This window comes from Mesoplodon bidens (assembly GCF_964165515.1).
Source record: "Mesoplodon bidens genome assembly, chromosome: 20".
Taxonomy (NCBI): Eukaryota; Metazoa; Chordata; class Mammalia; order Artiodactyla; family Ziphiidae; genus Mesoplodon; species Mesoplodon bidens.
The window spans coordinates 24451576-24469117 of NC_138181.1; the positions used below are offsets into that span (position 1 = coordinate 24451576).

At 41.8% G+C, this 17542-nt stretch overlaps 1 protein-coding gene across 1 annotated transcript in view; it reads right to left on the minus strand.

Annotated features, from left to right (window-relative positions):
* Positions 1-17542, minus strand: part of MTUS1 (microtubule associated scaffold protein 1) — a 156324-nt gene that overhangs the window by 5014 nt on the left and 133768 nt on the right. The window contains 4 exon segments of the mRNA XM_081220690.1: positions 1858-1953; positions 2108-2181; positions 3667-3772; positions 5187-5401. Of these exon segments, the coding sequence (XP_081076816.1) occupies positions 1858-1953; positions 2108-2181; positions 3667-3772; positions 5187-5401 (491 nt within the window).

The following is a 17542-nucleotide window of genomic DNA, read 5'->3' on the forward strand; positions in this document are numbered from 1 at the left end:
CCATCTTGCTGATTTTTAAAGTTAGAGTGCATGCAGCCTTGCTCCCGCTGCACCTCTTTCTACTTCTCTGCCCACTTGGCCCTTTCTCCCTCACTCTCATACACGCTCTTTTCCCACAACCTGGGCAGGCTTAGGTGGGGTAAGGCATGAGAGAGTCCTGCTTTCCTCAACCTGTTTCCCTTGTGAACTTTTTCAGGAGCTGCTGCAGGATCAGGAAGCTCTTTAAAAGCGTTCCCTGAACCACTCATAAGATTTACACCCTGCGTGTGAAGTCTACAGATTTCTTTTGCAATCGAATTTTTCTAAGAATCTTCTAGAATAAATAGCTTTGAAATTTCATTGAATAGGACCTCATCCAATTGCATTCAAATGTCTAGAGGGTCTCTCAATGACATATCAGCAGAAGAGCTCACTGAGGAACCCAGGTACTTTGAGAGTTGCGACAGGTCTTAAATGGCACAAAAGCTCTGCTTCTGCAGCCCCAGGCAAAAAATACGTGGAATGAAAAGACAGAAGCAGCAGCCCCCCCCGCCAAAAAAGTTGGGGGGATGCAGAGGAGTAAGGATACAAGTTGCAAGAGAAAGTTGAGTTTACCAGAGAAATTTGTAGTTTTCAAAAGTGAGGACTGGACTTCCCTGATGGTGCACTGGTTAAGAATCCGCCTTCCAATGCAGAGGACACGGGTTCAATCCCTGGTCCAGGAAGATCCCACATGCCACGGAGCAACGAAGCCCATGAGCCACAATTACTGAGCCTGCATGCCACAACTATTGAAGCCTGTGCGCCTAGAGCCCGTGCTCCGCAACAAGAGACACTACCGCAATGAGAAGGCCGCGCACAGCAAGGAAGAGTAGCCCCCGCTCGCCACAACTAGAGAAAGCCCCGCACACAGCAACGAAGACCCAACACAGCCATCCATAAATAAACAACTTTTTAAAAAGTGAGGATTATCCATACAATGAAATATTGTTCAGCCATCAAAAGGAATGAAATGTCTGTACCTGCTACAATATGCACGAACCTTGAGAACATAAGCTGAGGGAAAGAAGCTGACGCAAAAAGCTGCATATAGCACAATTTCATGTCAATGAAATCTCTAGAACAGGTACATGGATAGAAACAGAAAGAAGACTGGTGATCCCGTAGGGTTAGGGAGTTTGGGGGGGAAATGGGGAATGACTGCTAAAGGGTGCAGGGTGTCTTTTGGGGGGTGGGTGATAAAAGCGTTCTGTGATTAGATCCTGGTGACCAAGGTATAACTTGTGAACCGCTGAATTGTATATTTTAGAAGGGTGAATATCGTGGTATGTAAATTATATCTCAATATAGCAAGTTAATTAAAAAATGAAGTCTTTACATAAAACCTTGACCCTAATTGATAGTTTTCCTGTCTTCCTATAGGTATTAGCTTAGATCACTTGCAGTATATTGGATTTCAGCTGTTATGTCAGTTTTTTGTGTGTGTGTGTGTGGTACACGGGCCTCTCACTGTTACGGCCTCTCCCGTTGCGGAGCACAGGTTCCAGACGCACAGGCTCAGTGGCCATGGCTCACAGGCCCAGCCGCTCCGTGACATGTGGGATCCTCCCGGACCGGGGCACGAACCCGTGTCCCCTGCATCAGCAGGCAGACTCTCAACCACTGCGCCACCAGGGAAGCCCCTGTGTCAGTTTTTAGAATTAAAAAGAAAGACACCAGTAACCAAAGCAGCCACTTTGTACAGTTTAAAAATCATACTGCAAGATATGAAAAAGATTCCAAACCCATACTATTTCTCTAGCTGCTGAACACTTAACTGACTCTGACAGCTAAGCAGAAGAAAAATTCATTAGTGATGGGGGAGCATACACAACTTACTAAATTTGCTTTCTCTCTTGACACTCTTTTTTGTTCTTCTGATTTCAACTTTTCATTTAAAGTGTCATTTTCACTCTTCAAACCACTGATTTGTTTCTAAAACACAAACAGTGAAATGTGGAACATAAGTAAACAAGCAGGCACCAGAAACATTGCAAATGTGCACAGAAAGGTACCCAAACCACACAAGCCTCAAGAATGATGATGGGGAGGTGGGCAGGAGGGGTGGTGGTGATTGAGATTTACCTACCTCTAGCGATTCCTGTTTCTTGTAAAGCAAATCCTCAAGTGATTTCTTTTCCATTTCATGGCTTTTCTTGATCTCTGGAAGTGATTTTTTTTGAGTCAATAACATCCTACGAGGTCACTGTATACTACAGTCATTGTAGCACACGGATACAACAGCAGATTATGAGGCACTGCGCCTATGTTACTTTATATTTCTATGGCGCTTTTGTACAAATTAAACTACTTGTTCTCAAATTAGCCCATGAGGTGAGTAGGGCAGATAATTCCCATTTTATGAATGAGAACATAGAGGCCCAGAGAGGCCAAAAGACCTCAGGGAACAAAGAGCACGCCTGCGGGGAATGGGGCCGGGGCCGGTCAAACACCGGCCTTCAGACTCCTGGTCAGGAGGCCCCGTGCTCTGTTCCAATTGCCCTTCACGAACCAAACAGAAGTCTCAAACCCATCTCCAGCAGGAAGGAAGACAAACAATGTTTACCCAACATCCACCCTGGGCCAGCCACCTTTACATGTTCTCATCTCTGGCCTCACACAACAAGTCTGTTTTTCTGATGAGAAGGCCCTTGACAAAGTTCACAGGGTCAGTTCTCACCACGTGTCCATATGTTTCTCTGTAGATGCAATGGGTTCGGTGTAACAACTTCAGCTACATGGGCACTTATCTTCTGTAAAAAAATGGCTTCTATTCTTTTCCTTTTATTTCAACCCTTCCAATCATGATGAAATAATAAAACACATCTTTACTGTTGTGGCCTCTCCCGTTGCGGAGCACAGGCTCCGGACGCGCAGGCTCAGTGGCCATGGCTCACGGGCCCAGCCGCTCCACGGCATGTGGAATTCTTCCCGGACCGGGGCACGAACCCATGTCCCCTGCATTGACAGGCGGATTCTCAACCACTGTGCCACCAGGGAAGCCCCTAAAACACATCCTTTTATTCAAAAAATGCCATCTACATTTCACAGCAGTGCTGGTATGCAGAAGTGCCTGGCATGGATCCTTCACCATGGTCAGGATATAAACTGACACTTTCAACTTCCCAGGATCTGAAGTGGTCAAGCACAACTATTACCAAAGGGGCCCTAAAGTTCCTTAAAAATTCATTCTATTTCCTAAAAGGGGGACTTCCCTGGGGACTTCCCACAACTACTGGGCCCACGTGCCACAACTACTGAGCCCATGCACCTAGAGCCCGTGCTCTGCAACAAGAGAGGCCACCGCAGTGAAAAGCCTGCACACTGCAACAAAGAGTAGCCCCTGCTCGCCGCAACTAGAGAAAGCCCAGCAGCAATGAAGACCCAACAAAGCCAAAAAATAAATTAAAAAAACCCCAAAACTATATTTCCTAAAAGCCTGGCATTTAAAACAAACTATTATTTGCATCCTTAGGGGAAAGGGGATCTCCTCACAATGAACAATGCAAAAAGAAACCAAAAAACACTCCAAACGGAATACCACAGGGTATTCTCTAGAGGGGAAAGTTATGAATCATTTCCGTTTTAAAACATATCACGCTGTTCCACTAGCTCTTATTCTATTTCAATAGAAAAAAGCATTCTTGCCTGAAAGGGAGGTTTCATAGGCCTTCTTTAGCAAGTCTACTTTCTCTGAGTGGCTTGCTTCAATTTCCAACTTTGAGGTTTCATGGGCAGCACTTAAGTTGTCAAACTATAAGAAAAAAAACCAAAACAAAACAACAGTTTACCAATAAAAAGTCCTAAGGTGAATAATAAGCAGCAGCATTAGGAAATCTGACACATTCAAGTCTAAGGCCTATCAGACACATGTAAAGAACAACGCAACTGGGGTTTGCCAGTCCCTGTGCTCCAGTCCACCCTGCCTCAGGAACACAACACGCAGCTCTCCAGGGTCCATGGATGGAAAGGGCTGAGTCCACCATACGGAACGAGGATACGTCCTATGGTGACAGGACCGTATAAGCTCTACACCTGTCATGTTGGCCTCTATATTCTCGGTCCCTGGCACATGCCTGGCATATAGTTGGCACTGTGTAAATATCAGCTAAATGAAAAACTGATTTTAAATGGGAACAAGGAAATTAAAGAGAGGTTTAAGACATACCATTAAGTGAAAAATACAAGTTATTAAACAAGAGCCATTTTAAAAAAAGAAGAAGAAATGCAAGCCAATGTTTTAGCAGCACCAGAATGTTTGCAAAGGGATTATTTCTAGGTAGTAGGATAAAGGGATGTTTTATTTTTTAAAATATATCCAAAAAGAAACAAAAACGCTAATTTGAAAAGATACATGCACCTCAATGTTCATAGCATTATTTATAATTATCAACATATGGGAGCAAACTAAATGTCCATCAACAGATGAATGCATAAAGAAAATGTGATACACTATATATATATATATATATATATATATATATATATATGGACCACTACTCAGCCATAAAAAAGAATGACATTTTCCATTTGCAGCAAAATGGATAGACTTGGAGAGCCATTATGCTAAGTGAAATAAGACAGAGAAAGACAAATACTGTATGATATCACTTGTACGTGGAATTTAAAAAATACAACAAACTAGTGAACAGAAAAGAAGGAGACTCACAGATATAGAGAACAAGCTAGTGGTTACCAGTGTGGAGAGGGAAGGGGGAGGGGCAAGATAGGGGTGGAGGAGTGAGAGGTACAAACTATTAGGTATAAAACAAGCTACAAGGATATTGTACAACATGGGGAGCACAGCCAATATTTTATAATAACTATAAATAGAGTTATAATCTTTAAAAATTGTGAATCACTATATCGTACACCTGTAACATATAATCTTGTACAGCTATACTTCAATTAAAACTTTTTTTCTAAAGGGTTGTTTTAAATTTTATCTTTTCTTTTTCTCTTCTGATCTTTCGCTCAACGTATGTACATTGCTTTGATCATAAAAAATTTAATTTAAAAAACTTTTCATTTATTTAAAATCTAAAGAAGTTCATCCAGGGATGTCCAACAAAGAGAAGGGCATCAAAGGAAGGCCATCATCAGACAACAGTTAGAATTCAAATTAATAGCCATGGCCAAGCACATGCTCAGGTTCTGATGGCACAGACCTGCTCCTGTAACTGAGTTTTGTACTTCTCTGCTTCTTCGATGTAGATATTCTGAAGCTTTTCACACTCCCCGGTGTAAAATTCTTTAAGCCGATTCTCCAGCTCTGTTAGATCAGTCTGGTGCTGCTGGTTTAGCTTCTGGACAAATCCTTCATAAGCTATTTGTAACTCATTCCTGGCTTTTTCTAACTTCTCACAGGTGGTTGAAGCAGTGACTGAAAAGAGATGGAAAAAGAAAAGGGAAAATTACACTTAACCTGCTAAATGTCCTCAATTCATAACATTCACACACAGATGTGATGACTCTGGAAGCATAAACACAGGGCTCTCAGAGTACTCGATTCTCTCAGGACCAGATTTTCAAACATAATAGTATAGAAGTGAACGATAAAAGGGAATGAGAGGAAGTGGTCTCTGGCAGCAAAACGTCAACTGTCTATCATGCAGTAAGAGAAGTCCTTGAGCACAGCCAGGTTCCCAAGTGAAGTGCACCCTTTCACATGGTGACCAATCAGTGCAGGGGCTGTAACGAGAGGAGACTCTGATTGGCTGAGGCATCTCTAAGGCAGGCCAGGCACTAGAGGAGGCAGCCGAGATGTAGGAGCAGGTAAGACCAGAGAGAAGCAATAAATAGACTTTAAGCTTGTATGCAGTTGGAGCCAATTTAAACTCGTTACTTCAAAAATACAGTAATAAAAACAAAATACTAGAATATATTGAACACAAATCACCAGAACATAAAAACTTTAGGAAAAATACATTGAGAAGCTACAATACAATGCAAATATATTGAAAGGTTAACATTTTTAAAAGGCAAAGTAATTTGATAAACATAAAATCAGAGCATCCTAACTCTTCACTACCACTACCAAAAACAGAAGTACTAACAACACCTTGCAGAACTTGCACATAAACACATACCCACACAGACTATAATAAATCCTGAAAGAAATGGGAGAATATATATGCAAATGAAGCAACCAACAAGGGATTAATCTCTAAAATACACAAACAGCTCATGCAGCTCAATATCAAAAGTACCCAAATAACCCAATCAAAAAATGGGCAGAAGGGGACTTCCCTGGTGGCACAGTGGTTAAGAATCTGCCTGCCAATGCAGGGGACACGGGTTTGAGCCCTGCTCCGGGAAGATCCCACATGCCGTGGAACAACTAAGCCCGTGTGCCACAACTACTGAAGCTCGCACGCCTACAGCCTGTGCTCTACAACAAGAAAAGCCACTGCAATGAGAAGCCCATGCACTGCAACGAAGAATGGCCCCCACTTGCTAGATCTAAATAGACATTTCTCCAAAGAAGACATACAGATGGCCAGTAGGCACATGAAGATGCTCAACACCACTAATTATTAGAGAAATGAGAATCAAAACTACAATGAGGTATCACCTCACACTGGTCAGAATGGCCATCATTAAAAAGCCTACAAACAATAAATGCTGGAGAGGGTGTGGAGAAAAGGGATCCCTCCTACACTGTTGGTGGAATGTAAATTGGTACAGCCACTACTGGATAACAGTATGGAGGTGCCTTAAAAAACTAGATATAGGACTTCCCTAGTGTCACAGTGGTTAAGAATCCGCCTGCCAATGCAGGGGACACGGGTTTGAGCCCTGGTCCGGGAAGATCCCACATGCCTTGGAGCAACTAAGCCCGTGAGCCACAACTACTGAGCTTGCGCTCTAGAGCCCGTGAGCCACAACTACTGAGCCTGTGTACTGCAACTACTGAAGCCCATGTGCCTAGAGCCCAGGCTCTGCAACAAAAGAAGCCACTGCAATGAGAAGCACTTGTAGCGCAACAAAGAGTAGCCCCCGCTCACCGCAACTAGAGAAAGCCCGTGTGCAGCAACGAAGACCCAAGGCAGCCAAAAATAAAATAAATAAATAAATAAATAAATAAATAAAAACTAAATATAGAACTGCCATATGACCCAGTAATCCCACTCCTGGGCATATACCTGGAGAAAACCACCATTCAAAAAATACATGCACCCCAATGTTCATTGCAGCACTATTTACAATAGTCAAGACATGGAAGCAACCTAAGTGTCCATCAACAGAGGAATGGATAAAGAAGATGTGGTACATATATACAATGGAATATTACTCAGCCATAAAAAAGAATGACATAATGCCATCTGCAGCAACATGCATGGACCTAGAGATTGTCATACTGAGTGAAGTAGGACACAGAAAGATAAATATCATATGATATCGCTTATATGTGGAATGTGAAAAAAAAAGGGTACAAATGAACTTACAAAACAGAAGTAGTCACAGATGTAGAAAACAAATCTATGGTTATCAGGGGATGGTGGGGGAGGGATAAACTGGGAGATTGGGACTGACATATATACACTACTATATATAAAATAGGTAACTGATAAGAACCTGCTGTATAGCACAGGGGACTCTACTCAATACTCTGGAATGGCCTACATGGGAAAAGAATCTAAAAAAGAGTGGATATATGTATATATATAACTGATTCACTTTGCTGTACACTGGAAACTAACACAACATTGTAAATCAACTATATGCCAATAAAAATTTTTTAAAAATCCTGAAAGAGCTCTATCATTTCTTGGGAAGCCCGACTTTGGACTTTTGCAGGCTTCCTGTACTGATGTTAGATATGGGGGAAAGGCGTGCTACTCTGTAAGGAGGATGCATGTTCTCAGCACCCCAGAGCGCCCATGGATTCATGCAAAATGGGTACTGGTAAGTCTGCTTATGATAAAGGAATCCTTATGTCTCTTTTGGTAAGGAATATGTACTTCTGGAGTAGTGGAAGGAAAACGATTGTTTTAGGGAGGACAAGAGGAGAGTTTAGATCAATGATTATTCTGACCTAAGGAGTGGGAAGTTGGCTGGCTCCTGGGGTGAATTTCGGGCAATGATGTAACTTGTTTTCTTGGGAATATGCCACATGGCAGTAGAAATACCAGCCCATACTTGTCCCATATCAGTATGCCTTCAGAAGTAAAATAAGTCATATTGAAATAATGACAAGCATAGTGTCTGCTAAAGAGAACCCTTAACATTCAAATAAACCCACAAATGTTTACTGAACTAACAGTAAAGGCAAAAACAAAGCAAGAACTACTACCCTGATATCGAGGGTAAAAACTGTATTCCACGATGAGCAACGGGGAGCCTGCACAGTGCACCTTGGGAACTAGAACATTCCCAAGGCAGACAAGTTGGAGAGAAGACTCAACAAGGCAGATGCAGACCAGATTATAGAGATCATCAACATCACCGACAACTCAGGCCTTTGGGACTCTGTTTGGGAAGTTATTTTTTTCTTTAAAAGAATTTATTAAAAGATAATGGCCATGCTGATTGCTACAGAATACCCTCCTCAGATCACTACTTATTTATCAAAGGAGGAAAAAGTGATTCACGAAGGCAAACGTTAGCCAAAGAAGGAAACATATTCGCTTCCACTGCCTTTCCAAAATAATACAAATAAAATGATAGGGCCACAAGCCTCCTTGTGTGAATTCCATGTTACAGCTCTATATGAAAGAAGGCAGTAGAAAACTATTTGCGAGCAGTCAATAAAGGCATCAGAATAGCTTTTCTAGTCAGAGAAATCTTGATTTCACACAGCCTTCTGACTTAATTCCCTCAGGATTTCAGATAACAGCAAAGTAAAAAACAAAACAAAAAATTCTGTCTCATCTGAATGCTCATATCTGAGATAAAATGTCTAAGTGAACCAAAAACTAGAAGAGCTTCCGTGGAGAAGTTAGCAGTATGCTACACCTGCCGGATTTCAACACATCTGCTTGTAATCAAAGACTGTCAGTCTGAATGTGTAACTGTATAACTTTAAAATCAAAAAGGATAGATGGAAGTCCTCTCACACTGGCGGCCGGACAGGGTGTTTCCTCTTTTTTTTTTTTTTTTTTAAAGAAGCTTAAATAGTGTTTGATTTTCTTGGCCACTGTGCAGAGAGGTAATGGGAGGACAGGAGGGAAGGAAGGGTACAGGGAAAAAAAATGGGTCGGACGGGGCAGCGGTGGTTACTGCTGTTAGGACAACAGTCCCAAGGCAGGCCCGGCCCCAGGTGGTGACATCAGCCTGCAGCTGTGCAGGAACAGCTGGGCTGAAGTGATCCCTCACACAAATGGCTCTACTTTGAGCTAACGGGCCTGGGCTCCTGGGGAAGCACTTATCTGGCATAAAGACTCATGAAATACTTTTCTAAAGGACACACATGTCAACGCTGTATCAAGGGTTCTCAGCACCCCTGATGGCTGGACACACTCGTGGGGAGAGTCGGGGACGCCAGCCTGGGGTTTCAGTCTTGGCCTTTTCCTTGTACTTATTTCAATTTAGGAGCAATTTCTATGCCACCTGGGCTCTTACTTCTGTTCTCAGTTTTGTCTCTTCCTTGCTTATTCTCCAGAATTCCATTCACTCTCAGTCAATTAATCAAACACCCAAGACAGCCAAAATCAAACATGAATCTTTCAGAATTCGGGCCAAGCAGAGTTTTCGCACAGTGTTAGGCGATCCTGTTTTCATGAAGTTAGCGCAAGGATGCAAAATCCACAGACTACAAAGTAGTCCTTTTGTCCTTGCTGTTTTAATCATTCTATTAGGCAATTTTTAAAAGCATGTCTGTGACAAAGGACACCAAAGAGACCGCTACCTGCAGAAAAATTGATGGATTATCATTTTTGTGCCCATATTGGGAAAATGCAGAAGCCCTCTCCAGCAATCTATTAATTAAAATGAGAGACAGAGTTTTCAGAATTAAGAAGCAAAAGAAAGAAACCAACTCATTTACAAGATCAGCCCTGGGCTTCCCTGGTGGTGCAGTGGTTGAGAGTCCGCCTGCCGACGCAGGGGACACGGGTTCATGCCCCGGTCTGGGAAGATCCCACATGCCGCGGAGTGGCTGGGCCCGTGAGCCATGGCCGCTATGCCTGCGCGTCCGGAGGCTGTGCTCCGCAACGGGAGAGGCCACAGCAGTGAGAGGCCCGTGTACCGCAAAAAAAAAAAAAAAAAGATCAGCCCTAAAACATAAGGCCACGTTACAAGCTGGAAGTTGACATTTCAACCTGAGATGAACCAGGCCTTAGAAGAATTCGAGGCCAAGGACAGAACAGGAAAAACAGAGAGACGCTCCCCTGACAGTTTAAAACATGGATAACTAAGCAAGGAAAAAATATTTCACAAGTGGTGAAATGCTTGAAATTTCTCCTTTTCGATTATTTGGATGACATCTACAGAAGGCCCAATGCCAGAATCAAATATAACCTTGAGAAGAGAACTGGCTTCGTCCTGGGTCCTTTAGCACTTTTCCCCAGGACTGAAGTACAGCCATTACCTCATTGGTCCTGGTGGCCTTTCCTAAGAGGAAGAGGTCAGATTTTTATTATTTCCATCTCATGGAGACCGATTTCCCTTTGGTGACTGATAAATGTACTGTTTACAATGAAAAACATTACACAACCATGGCCCTAAATTGTTAGTATTCTTTTGAAATGATACACGGCTTTCTTAATTTTTATATCTGAGTAGCAGGTTTCGTCATGAGACAACTAGAAATACTTTAATTCTCGGGAACATAAATGTCTTAACAGAACAGAGCTAAACACTTAGGTTCAAATCTCAGCCACACCACTTACCTGCTATGTGATTTGAGCAAATGACTTAAGCTTTCTAAGCCTGAACTTCCTTATTTTTAAAGTGGCGCTAATACTAGTGCCTTCCCTGCAGGATTAAATAAAATATATGTGAAGCGCTTGGCCGGTGCCTGACCAGAGTTAAGTATGCAACAAATGTGACTGTTATTATTGCTAGCTTTGCCAAAATGATTCAAATGTGTCTGAAGAGTCCACAAAGACATGCTTGGTGGGGAGGGGTGTCCATGACACAATGTGACAGTTACAAAGATGCACTGCTCGTCTAGTATTCAAAGAAGGTAAACACACACACACACACACACACACACATACACACATGAGGATAGGGTACACATCCACCCCAAAGCTTCACTTTCTAATACTACTGTTCTTGGCATTATATGCAATAGAATTTCTCCAACTTTTAGGTAATTTTATCTAAATTGGACATAAAATATGGAAGAGAAAAAAGAATTTTATCTAAATTTTATCTAAATTGGACATAATTTTATCTAAATTGGACATAAAATATGGAAGAGAAAAAAGAAAAAGAAAACTAGGGAGGTAAGGTTACTCAGAAGATCATGCAAAGTTTCACGATGCCATACAAGAGTTCATGACAGAAAGAAGAGACAAACAGGAAAGCAAGATGACTTCATTCCCCAGCTGTACACCCACACTCTCCCTAGACACTTCCAGCAGGCCTGCTGTGAGTGCCAGCCCTTCCTTGAGCAGGGTTCCCTTCTCCGCACCATCCAGGAGGGCAATGAGGTAGGTGTCCGGTCCAGCCTCTCCTGCCTCCTCTGGGTCTCTCTCAGCCTCTCTCTCCGGGCACCTCACCTGCTTTTATTTCTGGGCACCCCTCCATCCCTTTCTTTAACAGCACACACTTCTCAGGGCAGACATGCTTTTTAAAAAAACAACTTATAATTGTGGAATAATTTTATTAGATTGATAGAAAAGGTACAAAGAGACGGTACCAAGAGCTCCCGTATACCCTTCACCTAGGTTCCCCAAATGTTACCATCTTATGTAAAGCCAGGACATTTGTCAATACGAAGGTTTTAACGTTGAAGCAATACTATGAACTCTACTACAGACTTTATTCCAATTTCCCCAGTTTTTCTACTAATGCCCCCCACCTTTTTAAGAATAAACTTTTTTAGAATATTTTTAGATTTTCATAAAACTCGTAAGGATAGAATAGTTCCCGGATACCTCTCTCCCAGTTTCCCCTAATGCTGATATCATATATTATGACAGGACATTTGTCGAAACTAAGAAATAATTTTACTGGCACACTAATATTAACTAAACTCCAAGCTTTGTCCTTTCTTTCTGTTCTAGGCTCCAGCCCAAGATAGCCACTTGCATTTACTCATCACATTTCCCTTATCTGCTCTGATCTGTGAATGTGTCTTTCCTTGCTTTTCATCATCTTGACAATTTTGAAGTCAGGCATTTTACAGAATGTCCCTCAATTTGGGTTTGTCTGATATTTTCTCTGCATACTCCTCTGACCCAGAAATTCCACTATTAAGAATATATGTGTGGGACATACTCCCACACATATAAAATGAGGGACATATGAAGCTATTCACTAGAGCATTTTTTGTAAGAACAAAACATTACAAACAACTGAATGTCCACCATGAAGAAACTGGTTAAATTAATTACGGTATATCTATATAATGGAATAGTTTCCAAAAAATAATTTTACAGCTATTTGAAAAAATATTGAGGAAGTTCTCTGTGTATTGATCTTTAAGAAATGCTAAGCAGAAAACAAGGTGCAGAACAGCATGTATAATACTCTACCACCTGTGTATAAAAGGAAGGGGAAACAAATATCTATCTTACGTTACTTCTCCTGTACCCCAACCCCAGAACCATAAATGGCGACATAACCTTCTATCATAGTAGCACGATTATTTCATAGTATTATTCTCTGAAGGGAAATCTGCTCGTGACACACTTCCAGGGCAGGTGACCATGTTGGTAACTCTCTTAAACTGGGGTCTAATCTGCTTCAAATTGGAGATAATATACCTGAACAAAGTAACCAAGAAGCCCTTTTTAAAAAGTAAAATGCTACTTTGTGGAGAGGCTGGTGCCCAGAGAACAACAGAAGGGCAGGGACCTAGACTATCAACAACAAGCATTTCCAACTTCTGCAGATCCGTTTCCTGATACGCCAGGTAGGACTAAATACCACCTACTCTGCTAGCCTTACAGTTGGGTGAGGATAAAGTGAAAGAGCGCTCTATTTTGTGCAGTGAATCTTCACAGACTGTCTGTGGGATGGTCATCTCCTCATAAAAGCCCCAGGTTTTGCTCCCCAAAGGTCCTGCTTTTTCACAAGACCACAAAATTTGGCAGACATGTGAGAGAGACAACGGTCTCTTTCTGAATTTCGAAATTAGCTATAAATAGCTTTCAGATTGCTCTTGGGCATTATATGAATTGACAAGAACTGATTTCAAAAGGCTTCCACTAATCACAACTTACTAGGAATTTACTTTCACAAACCAACTGCAACGTCAAATCCATTCTCCGATAAATAATACCACCTTCCCTTTAAAACTCAGTTCAGACTTTACAAAGTGCTCTCGTATTTATTATTCCATGTAACAGAATACAGTCATGTCTTGAGTTAATAACATAGGTATTATCTTAAATCTCACTTTACTAGACTATAGAGGGGACGGACGTGGCAGAACCGGGTCTAGAACTCAATCCGCTCAGCCCTTCTCAGTGCAGGTTCTATAGTACAGAACACGGAACAACCTGATCCAAGAGGCTGTTTTCTCAACTTGAGGTGCATTAAGAGAGAAGTTCATGCAGTCATACAATGGGCACCTCAGAATAATAGGGCTTAATTATCTTGTGCAAGCTAGAGAGACTGCAAAGTGAGTCAGGTAAGAAAATGATCTTTTTTCTCCCTACACTGATTAGTCCTGATGAAATCTTATTCACATGTGGGATGACGGTCTGGCCCAGTCACAGATCTTAGTACATAGGTGCCAGCTGGGCCTCCACGGAGCCCTGGGTTCTCCCTGCCAATAAAAGTCTGCAAAGGCTTTGCTGTTTTTCAGCTTAGTCACTGGCCAACAACATGCTGCACAACAGATGCTCTCATAGTCACAACAGCAAACGTTCCATGGACCAATCAAAACACTTAGGCTGGAAAGTGGATCTGAGTCAAAAGCCTGGCTGAATAACCCGGCATAAATGTTCTAAGCTTCAGGCCTGAGGAAAGTAAGTTAAGACTTTAAGGAAATCACATTTCAATCAAAAGAATAAATTTAATATTAATGAACAGGTGAGTCTGATACTATTCTGTGTCCCCTCCCTGATGATTCATGTTTAGGGGGCAAGGTTCAAAAGGGCAGGTCAAAGTTACCGGTAGGCAGGGACTTCCCTGGTGGTGCAGTGGTTAAGACTCCACGCTCCCAATGTAGGGGGCCCCGGTTTGATCCATCCAGGAACTAGATCCCACACGCATGCTGCCAAGAGTTTGCATGCCACAACTAAGGAGCCGGCGAGCTGCAACTAAGGAGCCGGTGAGCCACAACTAAGGAGCCCTAGAGCTGCGGCTAAGACCTGATGCAACCAAATTAATTAATTAATTTTAAAAAGCCACCTGGAATTTAAAAAAAAACAAAACAAACAACAAAAAAACCCAAAGTTACTGGTACGCATATGATTCGGAAGCCTATGTACAAGAATGGACTCAGTTCAGTTAGAGCTATTTGGTTTTTTTTTTTTTTTTTTTGCTGTATGCAGGCCTCTCACTGTTGTGGCCTCTCCCGTTGCAGAGCACAGGCTCCGGACGCGCAGGCTCAGCGGCCATGGCTCATGGGCCCAGCCGCTCCGCGGCATGTGGGATCTTCCCGGACCAGGGCACGAACCCGCGTCCCCTGCATCGGCAGGCGGACTCTCTACCACTGCACCACCAGGGAAGCCCAGAGCTATTTGGTTTTATTCTCTTACTCTGCTCACTTAAGTCTTACATACACATATTTTTTACATTAAACGAACAACATTCTGGACAGCTAGTGTGCTGTCAAAGTGTGGCCCAGGGAGCACCTGCATCAGAGTCACCTGGATGATCATTATAAGTGGACGCCTCCATCCCAAGCCACCAGAGTCAGAACCGGGAATCTGCAGTTTTAATCTGGCCTATTTTATTACATAGTGAAGTTTGAGAACCACCATTCTAGACAAATTACATTAAATCAAGAAAAACCGAACATATCAAAACTGGACAAGGACAAGTGAGGGAAAAGACCAGGACAAGGAAGAAGACTCAATAGGCTTTCAGAATAGACACACTTGGTGATATTGTGCATCTATACAGGTGAAAGAACCTAACCTTTCACTTATAGAGACAGCCAGCCAAAGTCTAAATTTAGGACAGACAGACAAGGATAGAAAAAGAACAAGCCAAGTTTAAGACGGAATCAACTCCATCTTCAAACAACTCAGTGAGATAAAGAATTGTTTTGGCATACGGTTGGTTTTCATTACATATTAATAGATTTTTCATTAAAGCCCACTTCAAAAATCACTTCTGGAATTCTGCAACTCAAAAGTGGCTTAACTGTAAAGAGTTTTAAAATTACTCTAAATATACAACCTTGTTAAACCATAACTGTACACAAACCTAGTGAAAGAATGAACACATTCCATAAAGGCGTGAAGGGAGGTTAGTTCACAGACACAGTCAAGTGTTGATTAGACAACGTGTACACTGCTTTAGGCAGAGCCAAGTCACTTTTTCCTAGTACATAATAACAAGATATTTTAACCTAATAATACTTCTTGAACTCTTGACTTGAATAAGAAGATCCCCAGAGTAGTTATCAATGCAAACTAGTGTTTATATCACATGATTTCCCCATCTTTCCAACAGTTTCACCATGGTTTCTTTTTTTGTAATTAACAGGAGTTTGGTGGTCTAGCCATCCTAGGTTTTTATCCAGGTGCTTTGCTTTTCTAGCCTATTGACCTTAAGAAAGTTACATAACTTTTAAGCCTCAATTCATTCTTCCCTCCCTCCCTCCCTCCCTTCCTATACAATGCAAACCTATACAATGCAAACCAGTAGACTTAGAGATGAACACTGATGTCAGCAAAGAGTAGGCACTCAATAAATGTCGCTGCCATACCCATCATCTTTACATACAGAGGGCAAAATCGACTAGTCTTCTGAACCATTACTATGGGAATTCCAGGAATTTTTAGTGAATAAAGGGTTAAAATCTCATTTGTATCATGACATAGGAACAATCAGGACAAATGTATAAAAAGATGTGAGTTAGCTATTAATTCTGATGGCTAGAAAATAATTGTGAAATACAAACTACCTTTTTCTTCATTAATTTAGATGAAAAAATGTGAGTGATTCCAATGATTAAGATCAATAAAAAAATACAGTAGGAACCCTAAAAGATCATAATTATGGCTCTCCATTACACCAACATGACCATAGAAAGAATCAGCATGACACATTTATTCCATATCTCAGAGGTAAAATGTTTGCTGTGGATTATGTAGAACATTAAATTGAACTGTAATTTATTTTGAGGGCTGACATTTTCAAAATGACCTAATTAACTGGGATTGTCAGGCATAATGTAAAATGTCTTCAAGAGAATTATAGCTCATCTTACTTTATTACTTATTTTTAACAGTTTATAGGAAAATATCTGTGTACAGAAACCATCAAGTATAAGCATATTATAAGGATAAAACCAACTTCCCTAGCTACCATTCTCAGCAGTAAAATCATTCATTCTCTGAAGTACTAAGCATCAGAAGTACTAACTGCCAGGCCCAAGGTACTAGCTGGTAGAGCTATAAAGATGAAGGACATACTGGCCTTGCCCTTGAAGTGCTCACAGCTCTGCACTGTGAAAAGAGGTCTATAAACAAATACCTATAAGAGCAAGGTACTTGAAGGGTATAGTAGAAGGTGCAGTTCACTTGTCTGAAGGATTTGGGTGAAACTGAATTGAAGACAAGGTATTCTAGCTAAGACTTTAAAAATAAGTAATGAGAAGAAGAAGGAGTTTGAGAGGCAAAAATAGAAAGATAGTGGGAAGAGGAGAGAGCCTTTCAAACAGAGAGGAGGCACAAACAAGGCATGAATGAGCCTTTGCCTGCGACCTTGGGAGGGAAAAGGAAGGTGTGCAGAGAGGGGAATGAGGGTCAGACACCATGAAGCTACACCGGAAGGTTACAGACACATCACACACGGTGACTTTAGTATGCTTGGACTTCTTCCCAAAGCCAAAATGGAGTCACTTATGTTTGTTAAAGATGTCCAGTAGAGGACACACATGAGACTTATTACAAGTATAGTCCTGGTAGCACTTGGAGAAGAGAGGAGCAGGCCTGGAGGCAAGGTGACCACTGGGATATACTGCAGGTGAGAAATTACAGGACTTACATTAGTACAGAAGCAGCCAGAATGCTGAAGAGAGATGGATCTGGGCGACACTTAGAACACAGACTGGTATCATGTGGAGGATGGAGGAAGAGGGTTATGACCTTAATTGGCAGCCTGGGTGGTAAGTGAATAATAATCCAGTGCAGAAGGTGATGAACAGACTTTGAGGAATAGGTCTGAATGAGGAGACACTGCAGAGTATTCCGAAAGCAAGGGGCTGGGGAGTCAGGAAGGTCTGATT